This window comes from Podarcis raffonei, chromosome 16, assembly GCF_027172205.1.
Source record: "Podarcis raffonei isolate rPodRaf1 chromosome 16, rPodRaf1.pri, whole genome shotgun sequence".
NCBI classification, from domain to species: domain Eukaryota; kingdom Metazoa; phylum Chordata; class Lepidosauria; order Squamata; family Lacertidae; genus Podarcis; species Podarcis raffonei.
In genome coordinates, this window is record NC_070617.1 from 31,942,969 (window position 1) to 31,964,121 (window position 21,153).

General features: G+C 44.9%; 1 protein-coding gene across 2 annotated transcripts in view; it reads left to right on the forward strand.

Moving 5' to 3' along the window:
- LOC128404124 (uncharacterized) overlaps positions 1 to 21,153 on the forward strand; it is a 47,575-nt gene that overhangs the window by 14,964 nt on the left and 11,458 nt on the right. For both annotated transcript variants that reach the window (XM_053369471.1, XM_053369472.1), the window contains exon 2: positions 17,077 to 18,056. In XM_053369471.1, coding sequence (XP_053225446.1) covers positions 17,077 to 18,056 — 980 coding nt within the window. The remainder of the gene's footprint in view (positions 1 to 17,076; positions 18,057 to 21,153) is intronic.

Below are 21,153 nucleotides of genomic sequence, written 5' to 3' on the forward strand. Positions count from 1 at the left end.
TAAAAACAAACAGAAGTCAGTTCCAATTCTTAGGGCACCAAGCACTGGTTTCAGAAGAGAGACAGCCGGATTCTTTAACTTTCTTTATATATTTTTATATTTATCCCATATTCTTTACCAGTTAGATGTAAGAAAATTATGATTATGAGGGTAGCAGGGTTAAGGGCTACCCTTGAGAGATGATTCTCTATTTGTGTGCTGTTCTTGTATTTTTAGATACACGGTTGACTTTGGATCTGGCACAGCAGAACAATTTGAGAAAAATAAACTGCTTGCTGGTGAGCACTCTGCAACAACAACTCTGCTGATCTGCCTTTCCTGTGACTGACGAACCAGAGCCCTCTTCTCTTTCCCATCCCTGCTGGGTCTCCACGCTTTGCAGTGATGCACAGGCAATGAAGTGAAATTTACAAGCATCCTGGCCCCTGAAGTCCAGATTAAAGCAATAGTCGCAGAATCTCCTCATCTTCCCCCACCCCCCAATCCCCCTTTACGATTTTCTCCTTTGGATAAGTTAGGTTTTGAGGGCAGTAGTCGCAATTTTTAGCAATGACAGACTGATTTGCATGTTCTCTACTTCATGAGTGCGAGATCCAGGTAGTGACTCAATTGTGTGAACAAGCCAGATGACAAGTCTAATTTGCATCATTTTCAAATTGCCAATTCAGCTTTTCGGTGTAGGTTTTTGTTTTTAAAGTACCTGTGTAAGGTGTTGCTTTGGTACCATGCATGGGTAGCCATTCTCTCTTGTTGGACTCCTAACTCCCAGTTAAGATCATGGGCACAGGGATGTATTGGGATATAAGAGTGGAGAGGTAAGCAATTTGTCAACTGAGCCCATCCAGACTTGTGTGTGTGTGTGTGTGTGTGTGTGAGAGAGAGAGAGAGAGAGAGAGAGAGATTCTGTAACGTGTCATTGATAATAGTGAATTAGTCGAGGATTTATTCTGGACCATCCACACGTCATACTGCAAATAATACTGAAAGTGGATGGTGAAGTCCAGTCAAAGGCGACTATGGGGTTGTGGTGCTCATCTCGCTTTCAGGCCAAGGGAGCCGGCCTTTATCCACAGACAGCTTTCCAGGTCATGTGGCCAGCAGGACTAAACAGCTTCTGGCGCAATGGAACACCATGACGGAAGCCAGAGCGCACGGAAACGCCATTTATCTTCCCGTCGCAGCGGTACCTATTTATCTACTTGCACTGGTGTGCGTTTGAACTGCTAGGTTGGCAGGAGCTGGGACAGAGCAACGGGAGCTTACCCCGTCGTGGGGATTCGAACTAACCAACCTTCTGATTGTCAAGCCCAAAAGGCTCAGTGGTTTAGACCACAGCGCCACCCACATTGTGTATAACTGCCTTGATATCATCGTAACCACAAATAACCACGAATGCACAATTTATTTATTTTTTAAAAAGTGTGTCTGGAAGAACCCAGCATAATTTTGCTCAAAGTGTTACCAGATGCTTTTGACAAAAGAACGGGATATTTTCCTTAATGACCTGCAATCTCTGCCCACTCTTTGGAATAGGACACCCTTCAGCAAGTGAGAGGCATCAAGAGATTAGCTAGAAGCAGTTGGCAGATTTCGGGGCCCAAGATGGTTTGAAGATATTACATTGATCCTGGTCCCGATTATACTGGCTGCCACAGGCACTTCCGGGTTAGCGCCATCGGCTAATGGCGGATTCCCTCCGAGCTCCGGAGGGAATCGGCTCCGCAGGATTGGGTCTTGACCGCTGTGGTGACGCGGGGACCCTCAAAAATCACAGGTGGTGAAGCCTGTGAACCTGGTGACTCGGCGGGCACCATTTGCGCCCCCGCGACCTGTGAAGGAGCCTTTTTAAAGGCTTTGGAGCGGGGGACGGGGTGAGCGGCGCGGTGCTGAGAGTCGACTGCTTCTCCTGCGGAGTGAAGCCACATTGCCATGGTCGGAGAGCGCTGACTTCTTTTTGTGAACAATTGGACTTTAAAGCAACAACCCGTGAGTAGTACTGAAATTGGAAAGAATTTTTTTTTTTTGGAATTAGGCACGATCGGGGAAGGCGCAAACAGGAAGTCCGTCTCCCCGTCTTGTAAATAATTTAAAGCAAGGACCTGCTAACTAAGGTCGAGAGAACCCTTTCTTTTTTACTTGGTAAAAGACATCAATTTCACGATTTGGCAATATAAGTAATCTTACTGGAGGATAAAGAGCTAATCTTGGGAGCTGAAGTGCCACCCCCCCGGACCCAAGAGTGCTCCGCGAGAGAGCCTGCTGATGAGGTACTGAAGAGTTTGACAGCTGTCAAATTTAGCTGTCAAGACGGGAAAAGAGAACTTTGTTTCTGTTGTTTCTGCTGGCTATATTTGTTACAATTTGGTTACAATTTGTTGAAAACAAGGAAGAACTGTTACAAACTAACTTGATTTTTGGATTTGAATTGGAAGGAATATTAAGTTACCAAAATCCCTCTAGAGGGGGATTTGGGACATTACAAGAATGGCTGGAGGAGGGAAAATTCAGGCTGGGTTGGACAAAGTTTTTGTTCTCTTGGGAAAGTTACAAGGCCAAATTGATGTTTTGGCTACAAATGTTGCAACTCTGAACTTAACAGTAAATAACATCACTGAATTTGATAAGGATTTGACTCAGGAAGCCCATGCAGCTGGACAAAAAGAGAAACTTGAGAGCTTTGAGAGTGTGGAGAAGGAGATATATGTTGTTCCTGAGGAAAAGGAAGGAGGAGCTGTAACTTTGCAGATGATAAAGGAGAGCCAGAGGCCTGACATGATGGCTACAAAGGAAAATAAGAACTTGATGTCGAAAATCTGGCTTGAATTGGAGATTGAAGAATGGAGAGATCTCCTCATGTGGAGATTTGAAGACCCAAGGATTACAAATTTGCTTAAGGTGGAAGTTGGAGCTTTGGGGACATTTGGACTTGAAAGGAATAAGAAACATGATTCGGGCTCCACTTTTAAGTATGGAGGTCTGGCTGGAAGAAACATGGATCCCGTTGGGCCAGAGCTTCTCCGAGATCCGGTGTTTAATATTAAGGACTATAAAAAAAAACCGGCAGAGAGGAATTGAGAGAGAATTAAGAGCCTCGGACGTGAGATCTCCAGGCTGATAGTAGACTAAGACTGATGGACATTTGTTGGGGATTGAAACCGGGAAAGGGGGGGGTGGAGTTTGGGAATCCAAAGGGTGTATAATTACAATCTGTTTTATTTTTATTTTATTTTGTTATTTGTATGAAAATTGGGGAATTCATGGAAGGGAAATTGGGTCGACGTTAGAAAATTGTTTTAAGAACGAGTATTGATGCATAAGTATTGTGTTTAAGTTTGGATAAGGCAAAATTGGTTTTTTAAAATGAACTAAATAGAAAAAGGTTAAAATTAGGGATAAGAACTTGCTGAACTAACATTTTGAATTGGAATATAAGAAGGGGAGGTGTGGGGAAGTCAGGGAAATATGTTATAGAAAAATAAGGATTGTGAACTTTATGTGTTTTTAAACCTTTTTGTTTTTCCTTTTTTGATTCTTTTTTAATGTATTAAAGTTGAAAATTTCAATAAATATTTTTTTAAAAAAATATACTGCCTGCCACAGGGCCGTCTTTAGTATATCCGGCGCCGTGCTGCAAAGATCCCTCCGGTGCCCCCCCCATTTCCCAGAGTTTCCAACCTTTTTACGGCACTGCCGGCAGCTTTACTGGGCCGGAGGAGGCGGGCAGTGGCTGGAGGACGGCTCCTCTGGTGGGGAAGAGGTGGAGGCTCCAGGCACTGCACTGCTTTGGCGCGGCATGGCGGAGGCGGGTGAGGACAGTGAGCTGATGCCAGGAGGTGCCACATCCAGCCTCTGCCTCTTCTCTGGTGCCCTCCAGAACTTTGCGCCCTGGCGCCCCATGCCACTTGCCTCTATGGGCAAGACACCCCGGGCTGCCAATTAGTTTCTGGGCCCTAGTCAAAGTGCTAGTTTTGACCTGTCTACATTTCCGTACACATTTACAGTCTTACCTCAGGTTACAGCCGCTTCAGGTTGCGTTTTTTTTCAGGTTGCGGACGCCCGAAACCCGGAAGTACCAGAACAGGTTACTTCCGGGTTTCGATGGTTGCGCATGCGTAGAAGCGCTAAATTGTGCTTTGCGCATGCGCAGAAGTGCCGAATCACAACCCACGCGTGTGCAGACGCACAGACGCAGGTGGTGAACACTGTGGGTTGCGAACGTGCATCCCGCACGGATCACGTTCACAACCCGAGCGTCCACTGTACTTGCCTGGAGAACTGCATTGCAAAATTCAGAGGAGTGCAAGTTTTGAAGGATGGGTGCATTTCGGTTCTCCTATTGTTTTAGAAAGCACAAATTAGGTAGGTTCGCCTTTCAATGCAAAGTGAATTGAATTTCTCTCCACCCATAGTATTACAGAGATTCTAGTACTGTCTCATCCAAACCAATTTAGTGCCAATATCCCTGGACTTCGGGAAAGTGAGAATCACTTAGCATTATAAATGGGACAGGGAGGGGGAGTATATGGAACTGCTTCAAGGCTGGGGGCATTCTGGGAGGTCCACAGACTGAAGTAAGTGGTGGGAGACATTTGTCTGCATGCTGTTCTTCCACATATGGATTGCTTTCAACCTCATATGGCTTTCTGCAGCACAGACATCCAACATGTGGAATATCCTACAAGTTTGCATAAAAGAAGATTTGCTTTGTAGTGTTGGAAAACAAAATTCCAAGCTGTTTTCATCTTTGGGTTTAAAACAAATAACTTTTTTTCAAAAGGACTCAGAAGCCAATTCGGCTCTGCAAAATTAGCCAACTCCACTCATTCTGTCCAGGCTAGGAAGGCTGGAAAGAAACTTTCTCCTATAGAGCTCAACCCAACCTCATAGGATTATTTTTTGAGTATGGAATTTAACTTCCCAGAGGCCAAAGTTTGGATGTGAACTCATTCTGGAATTTCTTACTTGGTTTAGGAGAAGGAGCTGTTAACAACCTACTTTACCCCATTCCCCAAATCCTCTTTCTCACTTCACTCAAAACATTCCATCAAATGGCTTTATTTTTGTCTCTGAATTCTTTTGCTTGTGGCCCTTTTGCTCATCCTCTGCAAATATCCATTCCCATGTACCATTGAAACATCAAGAAAGTGGGGAAAATATTATTTCTGGAATGGGATAAACCAACGTCAGTAATCTGTGCTCTGATAACCTCCCGATTGGATAACCTCAAATGTGCTGTACATGCATCCAAGATGCTGGCCTAGATTGACCCAGCAGCCTCTTCTTATATGTTATTAAGGGCCTTTCCACCGAATGTTAGGGTGTGGGCAGGATGATCTTGGTGGAGATACTAGGATGCGTTCGTATAATGAGCTGTTCAAAGTGATTATCTCACTCCCACGCCATTAACTCAAGCAAGGTAAATCCAGCAGTGTCAAGGGCTTTTCTGCAGTCGCAGTATAATTATGGGTATCTAGTTTCATCATTTTAATTATTTAATGCAGAGTTGGCAAATGCCACTCGTGTCTGATAGTCGTTGTTGTTGTTGTTGTTTAGTTATTTTAGTCGTGTTCGACTCTCCGTGACCCCATAAGCATGCCTTGGAAACTCTCACTTCTCAAAGCTGCTCCTTTTTTATGTCCATGGAGTTTTCTTGGCAAAATACTGGAGTGGACTGCCAGTTCCTTCTCTAGGTGGATCACATTTAGTCTAAACTCTCGGCTATGACCTGTCCGTCTTGGGTGGCCTTGCACGGCATAGCTCATAGCTTCTCTGAATTATTCAAGCCCCTTCGCTAAGACAAGGCAGTGATCCATGAAGTGGGATAGTCATTATGTTATTTTTTTCCAATTTTTAAAATTGATTTTCCAGATTAATAACAACACAAACAAACATAAATCCTAATTGTAATAGTTCCACTTTTGTTAACATTGTTAAGTGACTTCCTCGAATCCCCCTGGCTGAGTTTCAGTGTATATCATTGTCACAGTTTTCCAAAACTAATTTCTCATAAAAGTTACTTACTCAGTTAACATCTTTCTTTCTTTTCATATTTAACTTTAAACGTATTATTCTATAACGTCACATATTTAAATCCTTAGCCAATCTGGTAGTTGCAAGTATTTCTATTTAAGTTATCTTAGCATATTTAGCTAAATAGTCTTTAAATTTCATCCATTCCTCCTGGTGCTCCTTCTCCTTCTGGTCGCGGACTCTTCCGGTCAGCTCGGCTAGCTCCCAAAAGTCCATCATCTTCATCTGCCATTCCTCCACTGTTGGCACTTCTTGTGTTTTCCAATTCTTGACCAGCAAAATCCTAGCAGCAGTTGTGGCATACAAAAACAATCTAGCATATTTCTTGGGCAATTCCACACCTATTACTCCAAGAAGAAAGGCTTCTGGTTTCTTAATAAATGTATATTTCAACATTTTTTTCAGTTCATTATAAATCTTCTCCCAGAAGTCTTTCACCTTGGGGCGGGTCCACCACATATAATAAAAGGTACCTTCTTTTTCTTTACATTTCCAGCATTATCACTATTGTGATAAATCTTTGCTAATTTTACAGGGGTTAAGTACCATCTATACATCATTTTCATAACATTTTCCTTTAACACCGTACATGCAGTGAACTTGACCCCTTTCCTCCAAAACCTTTCCCGGTCTTCAAACATTATGTTATGTCCCGCATCTCTTGCCCTATCTATCATGGGCAATAGTCATTATAGTCCCTTATTATTAGACACGCTATCCTTTAGTTTTCAGAGCAGGCTTGGCAAGGTAGATCAACAACAGTGGCAGAGCTTCATGTTCTGGTACTGAGGGCGAAGATCAGGCGTGGGCGTGACTGGCGCACATCCTGGAGGGTGTGGCGCGTGTCCTGGGAGCATGGCATGCCGCCTGTGAGAGCATGGCGCCCAGCACGCAGGGGGCGGCTGCGATGGCACCCCACCGGGATCGTGGCGCCAGGGGCGTTGCACTCCCCCACCCCCTCTTCCTCCACCAGTGATCAAATATGCTCTGTGTTTTAATTAATTAATTTTTTCAAAAAAATGTCTACCACCACCCCAATCCTTATGTGTGTTATGACAGACTCCCTCACTGAAGATGGGAGCTGGGTAATCTCACCGATTTTCTGAGTGTTTATAAAAATCCGATTCTTCCCATTAACAACACTCTTTTGACTGTTTGTGGTAAGGTTTCTTTATTAAGCTGAACTCGGGGGTTCTGCTTGAGCAAAAGGTGTCATGCATCCGCTTATCCCAGAAAGCAATGAGGAGGCACTTCTGGAGCAAAACTAGACTTCTTATTGAGTTGCCCTCAGTGGGGTTTTTCGACTCATGTGAGGCACATATACTTAGTTTATGGCAAACACTATTTACCTGAAGCACTATATAACCTAAAGCAGCACTCTTGCTTAAATCTAGTCTCAGGATAGACTATTTCCACCTAGAATAGCTATTTGTGTTTCTACAACAGCAACAATCTCAAAGCCCCTTCTAAGACTTTTACTTTCCTCTCAGGGTATCAGATAGGGTTAACCTGCCGAGCTAACCCTAGTCTCTCTCTGAAAAAGGCCCCTATCTAAGTGACAGGCAATCTCTATCTAAACATTTAACTATAAAGTTCTGAATTTTTAAATTGTCAGTCCCTCTTCATTGGCTGATTTAAAAACACATACAAATGGGACATAAATGATACCCTGCATATCCGTTTTTCCAATATTAAATTCAGTTCTCTGCCTTTCTGCAGCAATTTTGCATTTAAAAAAAATCCTCATGAAAATTCTTCAGTATCTTGGGGCACATTTCTCTTAATGAATGTATTTTATATGCTGTTACCGCAAATGCAATTTTTTTTGCAAGCAACTTCTCCCAATGTGATGTCTTTTTGTGTGCTGCAGTCCTGCTTGCAGCTTAAAGAGGAAGAGCAATGGCTGGAGAGTACAGTGGTATCTCGGGTTAAGAACTTAATTCGTTCTGGAGGTCCGTACTTAACCTGAAACTCTTCTTAACCTGAAGCACCACTTTAGCTAATGGGGTCTCCTGCTGCTGCCGTGCCGCCGCTGCACGATTTCTGTTCTAATCCTGAAGCAAAGTTCTTAACCCGAGGTAATATTTCTGGGTTAGTGGAGTCTGTAACCTGAAGCGTATGTAACCCGAGGTACCACTGTACTTGGAACCACCTGTCTACAAGCTGTCCATGGCATCAACAAACAAATTCCCATAGTGGAAAAGCACAACTCCTTAAGTCAACAGGGAGACAGGGAATGCATTTATTTATTTATTTTAGCCCAAAACAAATTACTCATCCAGTTAGGTAACAGCAGTTTTACCATATGTAAATGATTATGGGAGTTAGCAATTTCCACACTATAAAACATCCGTTCCAAGCAAAAGTATAACATTTCAACATGAGCTAGCATTAAAGGCTCTGCTTTCCTTAGGACCTATCCGATTTTGGGCTGCATATACACCATATATTTAAAGTACTGTATTTTTTGCTCTATAAGACTCACTTTTTCCCTCCTAAAAAGTAAGGGGAAATGTGTGTGCGTCTTATGGAGCGAATGCAGGCTGCGCAGCTATCACAGAAGCCAGAACAGCAAGAGGGATTGCTGCTTTCACTGCGCAGCGATCCCTCTTGCTGTTCTGGCTTCTGAGATTCAGAATATTTTTTTTCTTGTTTTCTCCCTCCAAAAACTAGGTGCGTCTTGTGGTCTGGTGCGTCTTATAGAGCGAAAAATATGGTACATGACTCCCACCCTATCCCCCAAATAATCCTGGGAACTGTAGTTTGTTAAGGAAGCCCATGTAGTTTTGCCATTGCCTGATGATTATTGGCTTGTGGTAACATAGAAGTTGGCATTTTCACTGGTGGCCCCCGTTTTTGGTAATGTCCCATCGATGATGGCATTCCATTGGCTCCTGAGCACACACCTCTTTAAGCAAGCATTTCCCTGAACTGAACATCAGGGTTATTTATTTATTTATTTATTTAATATGCACATACAACCAAACATATACTCACTTATTTCAAAAAACCTGAGTACAAACAAATACAAAGAATACAAAAATAAATACTACACCTATGTGACTTCCCTCCACCGGTGTACGTCATTTCTTAATCCTTAATATGCTTATTTACCTTGCAGTTTTTATCTCTCATCCTTATGAACATCAGGTTTTCTTGTTTTGACTGTTTGCTTTATGGCATAGCTTAACTAAGGATGTTTTAACGCCCCAGTGGATTGTTATCGTATATTTTAATTATATATTGATTTTTACAGTTGTAAACTGTTTGGAAGCCATTTTGGTATATAGGTGGTATATTAATATATCAATTAATTAATGATAATTGAAGTTGCTGGGAGTTGTAGCTCTGTGAAGGGTAAAATGCAGTTGCTTTGGGACGCTTTAAGTGCATGGTGTGTACACAGCCTTGCTTTATGACAAAACAACTTGGAATTGAATCAAATGGCTGAAACCCTGAACCAAAGCACTCCATACTGCAACACTGTGTTGCAGATCCTACAAGTAGCAAAATATTGTAATAATAAATTTTAATAATTTTATTATTTGTACCCCAGCCATCTGACTGGGCTGCCCCAGCTACTCTGTGCAGCTCTCTCAGACTGTATTATTTCTGCATGCAGATTGTGGGGGGGGGGCACCTGCACATAGGAAACTTTAGCACAGAGGTCAGCAAACTTTTTCAGCAGGGGGCCAGTCCACTGTCCCTCATACCTTGTGGGGGGCCGGACAATATTTTTTTGGGGGGGAAATGAACGAATTCCTATGCCCCACAAATAACCCAGAGGTGCATTTAAAATAAAAGCACACATTCTACTCATGTAAAAACACCAGGCAGGCCACACAAATAACCTGATTCCCATACCGTCCGCAGGTCGGATTGAGAAGGCGATTGGGCCGCATCCAGCCCCTGGGCCTTAGTTTGCCTACCCATGCTTTAGCACATCAGAGAGAAAACTTACAGTATGGCATAGCCCACTAATTTATGAAGGTACCTCCCTTCGTGAAAAGAGCTACCTCACCCCACATTCAGAAGTGGTTCGGTCCTAGGATGCTTCTACAACAAGGCTCTGCTGGTTTGCGTACCCCAGTTTAAATTGCGGATAATGCTCTTCAGGGTTTAAAGGAAAAGCAACTGCAAAGGGGATGTAAGAGGATAAGGCTAGGCCCAGCTGCCTCATTAAGATAACCACAGCTGTGGACTATCAGAAAAAAGGAGCCTTCAACAGATTGCACCATTACACCATGAAGTCACCATCCACCACATGGTCTCTTCTTTGGCCAGAATTGTAGCTTGCAGGAATGAGGGTTGAAGCAAAAAATAAATAAATGACCAAATAAATATGGGCACTCAAGTAAAGACCAGGCGAACCAAGAAGGCACCAGATTTTGCACAGACAAAAACATGCACACGCACACGTAACAAGACAGTTCTTGGTGCTTTCTCGAAAGGAGCACTTTTTCCAGCTTGCAAGCAAACAATCTCATGCTTTCGAAGACTCGCAGACCAAAGCACCATTTCTCTGTAATTATCTGCAGAGCCCTATGGCACCCCATGCTATAATCGGCAAATGCAAAGGATGACAACTACACATGAGTAATTTGGTATATATTATTATGATACACATTTACTTGCTGGTATAACGAGAGCCAAACAAAGGTCAGGACAACATTCTAGGTTACGGGATGTATCCAGCCAAGTCCAACTCAGAATAGACCCATTCAAATTAATAGACCTAAGCTAGTCAGCTCCATTAATTTCGAGGGGTCTACTCTGAAATGTATTGGATTGAATGCAACCCTATACTGAGATTTTTCCGAACACAGAGGCTACAGCTGCTCTGTAGATGGTCTGTACATTTTAAGCCTTTAATTGGACATTTGCTGGTTGCTGCCAGGTTGATGATTGTCAGATACTGGAATGATTTGGAGGAGTGTCTGTCATGCCTTGGTAGTAAAAGTTCTGGCAGATTGCTCTAAATGAAAAACTCAAATATAAGTTAAAAATGGCAGTGGGGGACGAGTCTACAGACAAGTAGTGGTACAGTATCTCTTTATTACATATATGAACAACAAGGGACTCCTTGTAGCATACAGAATTTTTTGATCCATTTAATTCAGGACACTAGGACATTATTTTAGAGATTTTAGGACATTTTCTTTTGATCCTAACACATGTCAATCAGGTAGAACATGACAGTTTTTATTCTTGGAAGAAGGGGTGTCTTTCGAGACTTTGTTGTTTCTGTTATTGTATGATGGCAATCCTTTTTGTGTGGTTTGGAGAAAATCAATAAAAACATAATTAAAAACCACACAGCTGGTTAAATGGAAGTGGGTGTTTGATCCAAAGATACATTGGGATTGAATTTTAAATGCCCAATATATTTATTGGGTCCCTTTCAGACAATAACCCCCAAAACACACACACCAGTAATCTAGGGCTAGCCCCAAATCAGCATTATCTTGACCTTATGCAGTGATTGTCTAAAAAACAGATTGAAGGACTTAAGTAAAACATCTGACTGCCCCCCCCCCCCGGGAAGCAGGCTGTTGGTCTGATCCTGTATGACTCTTCTTATCTTCTCCTCTTGTCGTTGCTTATTGCTTCATCCACCCCCCACAGCATGCAATTCACCATTTGCAGTCAACAAGCCATAAGTATGCACAGGTCAGTCATCTTGTGGACACCCAGCTGATTTCCTGGATCTGCTTCCGCCATCGCAATCAGGCAGCCTCAGCCTCTCCACGTATGTTTTCAAAATGGAAGCCAAGAAATGTGATGCTGGCCTCAGCCCGAAGCTCCTCCCTCAAAATCCCACTGCGGTCCCTGTACTATTCACACCTGTGTCTTGACTTACACAATTCTGTGTTCTTTCAGTTGATCACTTTAATGAGCCTCCATTCTGATTTGTTTGTAGGAAGATGAGACGATGTTGCTTATTGAATGAGGACGCATGATGATTTGTTTACAGGGAAGTTTGATGATCATGTGTCACTGAGCAAGTAGGAAAGGGTCATAGCTCATTGGCACAGCATCTGCCTTGCATGCAAAAGGTCCCGGAAGGAGGTAAATATCTGGCATCGGTCAGGTGAGGCTGGGAGAAAAAAACTGGAAAACCTGTTCCAGTCAATTCAGACAGCACTGAGCAGGATGGACCAATGGTCTTACTCAGTATAAATACAGTGGTGCCTCGCAAGATGAAATTAATTCGTTCCGCAAGTTTTTTCTTCTTGCGAGTTTTTCGTCTTGCGAAGCACGGTTTCCCATAGGAATGCATTGAAAATCAATTAATGCGTTCCTATGGAGACCGCTTGCCAGGTTGACGGTGCGGAGAAGGGCTTTTCTCCCCACCGCAAGCCTTCAGGACAGGTACGGGAACAGAGGGGAAGGCGCGCAGCGCTTCTCCTCTGTTCCCGGGGCTTGCGGTGGGAGGAGGGTTTTTCCTCCCCACCGCCAACATTCAGAACAGCATTCTGAATGTTGGCGGTGGGAAGGAAAACCCTCCTCCCACCGCAAGTCTTCAGGACAGCCATCCGAAGGCTGGTGCGGGGAGAAGGCCTCTCCGCCCGCCGCCAGCCTTCGGAGGAGCCTTCCGAAGCCTGGCGGTGGGAGGAGGTCTCTCCGCCCCACCGCCAGCCTTCGGAGCAGCCTTCCGAAGGCTGCCGGTGGTGCGGAGAGACCTCCTCCCGCCGCCAGCCTTCGGAGCAGCCTTCCGAAGGCTGCCGGTGGTGCGGAGAGACCTCCTCCCGCCGCCAGCCTTCGGAGCAGCCTTCCGAAGGCTGCCGGTGGTGCGGAGAGACCTCCTCCCGCCGCCAGCCTTCGAAGCAGCCTTCCGAAGGCTGCTGGTGGGACGGAGAGACCTCCTCCCGCCGCCAGCCTTCGGAGCAGCCTTCCGAAGGCTGCCGGTGGTGCGGAGAGACCTCCTCCCGCCGCCAGCCTTCGGAGCAGCCTTCCGAAGGCTGCCGGTGGGACGGAGAGACCTCCTCCCGCCGCCAGCCTTCGGAGCAGCCTTCTGAAGGCTGGCGGCGGGAGGAGGTCTCTCCGCCCCGCCGCCAGCCTTCGGAGCAGCCTTCCGAAGCCTGGCGGCGGGAGGAGGTCTCTCCGCCCCACCGCCAGCCTTCGGAGGAGCCTTCCGAAGGCTGGCGGCGGGAGGAGGTCTCTCCGCCCCACCGCCAGCCTTCGGAGGAGGTCCGAGGACAGTGGGGAAGACGCGCTGCGCTACCCCGCTGTCCCGGAGATTTCCCTATGGGCTTTCGTCTTGCGAAGGAAGCCCATAGGGAAATTCGTTTTGCGAAGCGCCTCCAAAACGGAAAACCCTTTCGTCTAGCGGGTTTTCCGTCTTGCGAGGCGTTCGTCTTGCGGGGCACCACTGTATGCTGCTGTGTGTTATATCACACTTTCCACTGCATTTCCCCATCACAAGATACGCATGTTCTTTTGGGGAAGTACCGTATTTTTCGCTCCATAGGGCGCACCGGACCATAGGGTGCACCTAGTTTTTAGGGGGGGGTCAAGAAAAAAAATCTTATTCCCCCCCCCAGCCCCAAAGAGCAGCATATAGGCTGCGCAACCTCTCCCTTCCAGAGGGGTTGCACGGGGCTATGGCACAAGCCAAGGCAGCGAGCGGGATAGATCCCGCTGGCTGTTTTGGCTTCCTCTTTAGCCCCACGCAACCTCTCCCTGCCGGAGGAGCTGTGCGCGGCTATCCCTGAAGCCTGGAGAGCGAGAGGGGTCGGTGCACACCGACACCTCTCGCTCTCCAGGCTTCAGCGAAAGCAACGCGAAGCCTCCGGAGCGTGGAGGGAGCGCTCCCTCTGCGCTTCGGAGGCTTAGTGTTACTATCGCTGAAGCCAAGGAACCTGCATTCACTCCATAGGACGCACACACATTTCCCCTCAATTTTTGGAGGGGGAAAAGTGCGTCCTATAGAGCGAAAAATACGGTACGTTTGTTGTGCAAGACCTCGCAATCAGTAATAATTTTGCAACCTCAATTTGCCAATATGTGATTGAATCCTCTCTGAAAATAGTGACAGTCTAGATGTGCCAACAGCCGCCATAATAAACTGTTCACATTCAGTGGGACAGATTCCTTTCTCATATTTAGTAACACTTTACAATTCAATATTATCAGTTGACCCCTCCTTCTGTATCTCCTCCAGACACTCCCCTTTCAGGCTTTAAATTTCTTTTTTTCTTTTTAAAGCAGTCTTTTGATCTTCCTTGCATTTCCTCCTCCTTTGTCTTGTTGATGGAATACATTCATGAGTCTGCTCAGCCTTTCTGGCTATAATGAATAAATCATTGACTGCTGAGGTGACCTTTTCAGATATACTTTTTGTGAACAGAGCAGATTGTTGGGTTTGGCTGGTTTCCTCCCCGCTTCCTTTTGTTCCATCACCCCTTGCAGCCTTTCATATCAGCAGTTAAAAGTATTCCTTCTCAAATAAAGCCAAACAGCCTGCCTTCCAGATATGGGTGGGGGGCCTCCATCCCAGAGGCCAAATTTGGCCCGACATAGATCCCAGTTTGGCCCATTTCCTCAATTCATACCCACCTGCCCTGCAACTGGCATCACACAAGATATCAGGTGCACAGTGGTTAGAGATGCAAGTGGTTCAAGTGCATGACTGTCCCATAAGGAACTTGATAAAACAGCTGATCGCTGCTGGAAGCAGGCTTGACGTCAACACCTATCAGCTGATAGGTGGTGATTTCAATTCCGCTAGTCAATGTAAGGCCTATGTGGTGCTTTGAAGTTCCTATGATCATCACCTGATGTTATTATGGTGGCAGGTGAGCCTATTCTGTCCTCCCCACCCCAACCCCAGGGTAGGAGAGATAAGTATCTGGCCCACTAACCAGATCAAGTTCCCCACCCTGTCTTAGATTCTAGGAATGTGAGAAAAAATTAAAATTTAAACCTACATCTCTCGTTTTACAAGTTTTCCACTGGAGAAAAGTGGAGTGGGAGGAAGAGAGACTTTAAAAACTAATTTATGGTGTATTTCAAAGCCTTTAATTTCAGTGTGAGCCAAAGAGGGCCTGTTAGTGAGAAGGAATCTAGAATATTTTGACATCTGTGCCTATACACAGACTCTGTAAGATTTGTCTGTTGTCCTGCCAAGATCCTTTTTGTGTTTAAACAGACTAAAAGCGACTTAATCCTTTTTAGTTTTGTTTTTAAAATAAATCCCCTTTCCTCCCCAATTAATGCCAGGGAATGAATGGTGCCTGCGTAAGAGCGACTGCCTTATTAATTTATAACTTTCCTCTTTTCAAGGCAGCAGGGAGGCGGCAGGATTTATATCCCTCAAGTTAATGCAGGGATTGCATTGATGTTTTCTGAATTGATTTATTCCCCCTAGATCCATGAATCACCGTGGACCTGAAGGTCAACATGTACTACTTCCTTCAGAATTAAGGCACGCTCCTCCACACGAAACATTCCCAACAAACATACCAGCTTGATTATACCTTTAATCAAGAAAACTATGGACATGGCAGCCGCCTCCAATGTGAGCGAGGCAACAAGTAACATATCTAGGCCATTCACAATACAGTTGAATCCCACGCAAGGCAAAAGGTGGGGTGTTGATCCATAGGGGGAAATCCTATAATCCTGTCATTTTGCATTTCTTAGTGCAGAGAGTATTGATCTGATGTGTAGAGATCTTTCCTATTCTACTTAATTCAAGAGGGTTCTGGAAGCTTCTGGGAGTTTCTCTGTGTGAAAGAAACAAGCAGAAGGGTTGTGATGTTTGGGTTATTCCTTCAGATAAGCTGAGTACAGCTGGTTTAAACTGGTTCTGTTATCTCTTTCTGTCAAGATCACGCAGACTATAATAATAAGGCCAGAAGAAGCCTGAGTTTCACTCTTTCTATCGCTCTTCCTTCTGGTGTGGTGTTCTGTACATTATATGCTTAGCGTTAAGGTTTAGTCTTACTGTAAGATATTGTAAGTTTAAGTTAAGTCTGCTGCAACTGGATTTCTTATGGACAGTGCCAATCCTGAATGTATTGGATTTGTGACCATTTATACAGTGGTGCCCCGCAAGACGAATGCCTCGCAAAATGAAAAACGCGCAAGACGAAAGGGTTTTTCGGTTTTTGCGTTGCTTCGCTAGACGATTTTCCCTATGGGCTTGCTTCGCAAGACGAAAACGTCTTGCGAGTTTGTTCGCTTTTTTCTTAAAGCCGCTTGAAGAGGCGCAGTTGCGACGGACCGTGCTTCGCAAGACGAAAAACATCGCAAGACGAAAAGACTCACGGAACGAATTAATTTCGTCTTGCGAGGCACCACTGTACTCATTTGCCTTCAGTAGCAGTAAAACTCTGCTGGATGAAATGCAATTGCGTCTGATCTATTTTTTGGGGAATCCTGCAACGTGTTTAAGTTTTTACTCTGCTAACTATACAGTCGTACCTCGGAAGTCAAACGGAATCCATTCCAGAAGTCCATCTGACTTCCGAAACATTTGAAAACCAGAGCACGGCTTCTGATTGGCTGCAGGAAGCTGTGGAAGCCCCGTCGGACGTTCAGCTTCCAAAAATCGTTTGAAAACTGGAATACCCACTTCCGGGTTTCGATTGTTTGGGAGCCAATTTGTTCAGGAGCTAAGGCGTTTGAGGTCCAAGGTACGACTGTACATTGGAATCTGCTCTGGATCAATACTGAGTAGAATTTCAATGACAAATCCACCACTGGGCATATATTTATCAGGAGCAGCCACTTCACAAACTAACAAGCCTTACTCTGCCTAATAGTGCCAGTTAAAGCCCATCTTAGTTCAGTGCCCTGTTCTCACAGTGGCCAACCACATGTTTATGGGATGCCTATGTGCAGGGCCTGAGGGCAGCAGCACCCTCACACTTGCAGTTCCCTGCGATGGCAATCAGATGCGTATTCCTTACAAATATTCTTCATTGCACAGGCAGGCAGCTAGATGAAGTTTGCAAAGGGGTGGGAAGAAATGCCAGTGATAGAGTGTTGATACTTTTTTTATTCAAAGCAACTAAGAAGTAATCTCCCTTTTAATTTCAGGTATACTATTCTTGCGGCGCACAGTTCAGCTTGTTGGAAAGAGGTCTTATTTTATCACCTGGTTTCCCAAACAATTACTCATCAGGCATGCACTGTATTTGGCAGTTCTTTATCCCTGCTGGAACATACCTCATGTTGGAAATTTTTGACTTCGATGTGTTTGAAAGCATCAGCGAAAATCCACATGTCTGGGGTGGTTTCCTTTCTCTTCCAAAAAACACAAATGAGGAGTTTCCCCCCACTGAGGAAAATGCAGACTTCCCCACCACCTTTCCTACTAAGGGTATAATTTTCGAAGAGTCTCACTCAAAGGATTTTTATAATCTTCATGATGATAGATTTCCAGAGGCCATCTCTCAGAAACAGGAGTCTAAGCAATTCAGGCAAACGCAAGAACCCAAAGAGTTAGCAGTTACTCAGCCTAGTGAGCTGCCGTTAATGGGAGCTACCAGTGCCACTTTGCCAGGACACATTTTTGGTGGAGTACAAGGGGGTCAAAAGCCGAAGGACAAGATACTGTTTGCTCACCTTGCTGCCAGGGGAGGAAGCGAGGATTCAGAAGGCCCTAAACAACATTTAGGAAATGTGACTTTTGGAGAGGACATGGCCATTTCAACGGTGGCCTTGCCCACAGATGCTTCCTCCACACCACCCTCCTCAATTGATGTTTGTCCCCATGATGTCTTGTACGTCTCTGACCTCACTGCCTTCTCTTCTCGCTTCTGTGGAACAAATTCACCGCTGAACAAGAACATGACTTTTGGGTCTTCTCTGAAGATGGTGGAAGTCATTGTGGAGCTGATCACGACCACGGATCGCGGGCGAGGCTTTGCGATGCTCTTTGAGTACAAGAATGATACAGAACTGGTTGCTGTGAGTGACTCAAACGAGGGGATAGAAAATATTATGAAGCTGATGATAATAGCAGGGATAGTCTTCTTTGCACTTGTTCTTTTGTCCTCGCTCTGTATAGCTTGCAGGTAGGTGCTGCCCTTGTTGACTCGTTTTTGAATCCTTAACTAGGGATGGGGAAGAAGTTCAATTCGGTTCACATTTCAAGACCGACCTGCTGCATTTGCACTTTCTGAAATAATATCTGAACAAAAGCACAGCCATCCTAAATTTGCATTGCTCTGAATTTTGTGATGCAGTTCTCCAGCTAGGTAATAATGTGTACCAAAAATTGCATATACAGTGGTACCTCCGGTCACAAACTTAATTCGTTCCAGAGGTCCGTTCTTAACCTGAAACCGTTCTTAACCTGAGGCGCGCTTTCACTAATGGGGCCTCCCGCTGCTGCTGGGCCGCCGGCGCGCGACTTCCGCTCACATCCCGGGGCAAAGTTCACTACCAGGAGCATCTACTTCTGGGTTACCCGAAGTGATCATAAGGAGGATGGTACGTAACCTGAGGTTCCACTGTATATTAGGGGAAAGTGTGTATAAAAATGCATATATTAGTGGTAATAACATACAAAGTGCATTATATTTGGGGAAATCGCTTGTAAACGTGTATTTTACTCAGCATGGATACAAAAGTGTGGTTATTAGGATACATTTGCACTAACAAACCGACAAATGTTTTTTTAAGATGTTTTAAAAATGCAAATGTGGAGAACTGAATTTAAGATTGGAAAAATGAGAAACAGAGAACTGAAATTGAGTGATTCATTGATCCCTACCCTTAACTTTAAGAATTATCGCTCTCAGCTGAGGGATGCCTTCCAATGAGGGATACCAGCCGAAAAGAATATTATTAAGCCATGTCTGATTGCTTCATTAAATTAATAAATTAAAAACATTTTAATTGCTTTAAAAGGTACCCCAGACTAATGGGGCAGTAGAGTTCTTCTTAATTAAAAAACAAGTGCTTATATTAAACAAAAACCACCTGCACGTACTATCTTTGAAGAGACATTGAAGAGACAATACCTCTTCAGAGACGATGCATAGTGAACTATGCCTATTGTCTTTAAAAAAAAAAAAGGATACTCTCTTCCCCCTGTAGACCTTTTTCTTTCCTTGTAGGCAAATTTGTGCAGATTTTATTGATTTAATAAATTGACTGAAATTCATACGATTAATTTAGTCTTTCCTTCATTGAGGGACAGCTCCAAATGTCATCTTTGTGTCTGGTTGCACAGCCTGCAAAGACGGAATAATTTACAACCAAGTGATTTTTGCCGTACATCAGTCATGGATGTCATAGAGCATTTATTTATTCTTCCTACATTTTTATTCTACCTTTTATCTAAGGAGCTCAAGGTGGCATACATACTACTCTCCCTCGCCATTTTATCCTCACAAAAACCCTCTGAGATAGGTTAGGCTGAGAGCGAGTGACTGGCCCAAGGTCTTCCAGTGAGCTCCATGGTCAAGTCGGGATTCGAACCCTGGTCTCCCAGGTCCTAGTCCAACACTGTAACCACGATGCCACGCTGGCTATCTTAATCTGGACCCAACCTTACGTCCTTTGCACCAGGCTCCAGTTGGTGAATCTCTTCTAATAAAAGTACAAGGCTGGTAAAGTGAATTAGCCACTTCAGGAAGCAAATGCCCAAGGGATGGAGAAGGAGACAGAACCATGTAAGCCATGTGGCTTGCTCAGCAACTCCTAAACTAGCATGCTCTCTGAGGTGCGGTGGAGGACCCTGTCCCATGGCTGGTGTTGAAAAAAAAGAGATGGCTACAGTTTGGGCCATCTTTTATACAGTTGTGCCTTGGATCTCAAATGCCTTGACTCCAGAACAAATCAGCTCCTGAACGATCGAAACCTGGAAGTGAGTGTTCCAGTTTTCAAACGATTTTCGTAAGCCGAACATCCATTGCGGCTTCCGTGGCTTCCGATTGGCTGCAGGACGCTCCTGCAGCCAATTGGAAGCCGCGCCTTGGTTTTTGAACGGTTCTGGGAGTCGAACGCATGCTGTTCGAGAACCAAGGTACGACTGTACAGTGGACCCTCTGGATATGAATTTAATTCATTCCGGGGGTCCATGTGCACCCTGAAAATTTCGTAAGAAGAGGCGCTGCTTCTGCGCATGCACGTGGTTTGATAGTGCGCTTCTGCGCATGCATACACGGCGAACCCCGGAAGTATACACTTCGGGGTTGCTGCGTTCGCAGACTGAAGGTTACGTTACCCGAAGGTAACATAACCTGAGGGTCCACTGTACGGTGGTACCTCGGGTTACATACGCTTCAGGTTACAGACTTTTCTAACCCAGAAATAGTACCTCGGGTTAAGAACTTTGCTTCAGGATGAGAACAGAAATCGTGCTCCAGCGGCACGGTGGCAGCAGGAGGCCCCATTAGCTAAAGTAGTGTTTCAGGTTAAGAACAGTTTCAGGTTAAGAATGGACCTCTGGAATGAATTAAGTACTTAACCCGAGGTACCACTGTATATGGAATTGGGAAGGTGCCATTTTGCTTTTTTTGCCTCAGGGTAGCCAAATGTCTTGGGCTGGACCTGGAAAAAACCCCCAAAGTAAACACTCGGCAAGCCCCGGACCACTGCTGTAGGGTGTCTGAGCACGGAGGGGAAAGTGCTGTAACATAAACACTAATTATTAGTCTCTGTTACTGAAAACTGACTCTAGGCCGGCAGCGTTCAACCTCGGCTCTTCTCTAGCTCAACATCCCAAATTAGCTGACGACCGTTTCTGGAGTAAAAGCGTGCACAAAAGAAGCGAATAACCTGTTTTCTGAACGTGCCCTGCTTTCTTCTTCTCCTCACCGTGGCCTGCCCTTGGGAGAACCAGAACTTGGCTACCCCTCGCCTCATCTCTCCTATTCTTTTTTATCGTTACCATCCCTATTATTACTGCTTTTAATCTGCCGGTTGCTGGCTAAAAGTAGCAGCTCCCCACCTCTGCAGGCAGCCCGAAAGGCGCAGGCCAAATCTAGCACCCTGGCACTATTCTAATTGAGTGTGTGTGTGTATCTGTGTGTGTCTGCTGTAGACACTCATTCCCTTCAGCTCTCTGGGAAACTCCAAGATTTTGCCACACTGTTGTCTTTGTTTACTGGTTGGGGAAAGGAATGAAAGCCTCAGTTGTTGGTTGGCCAATAATTCTAATTA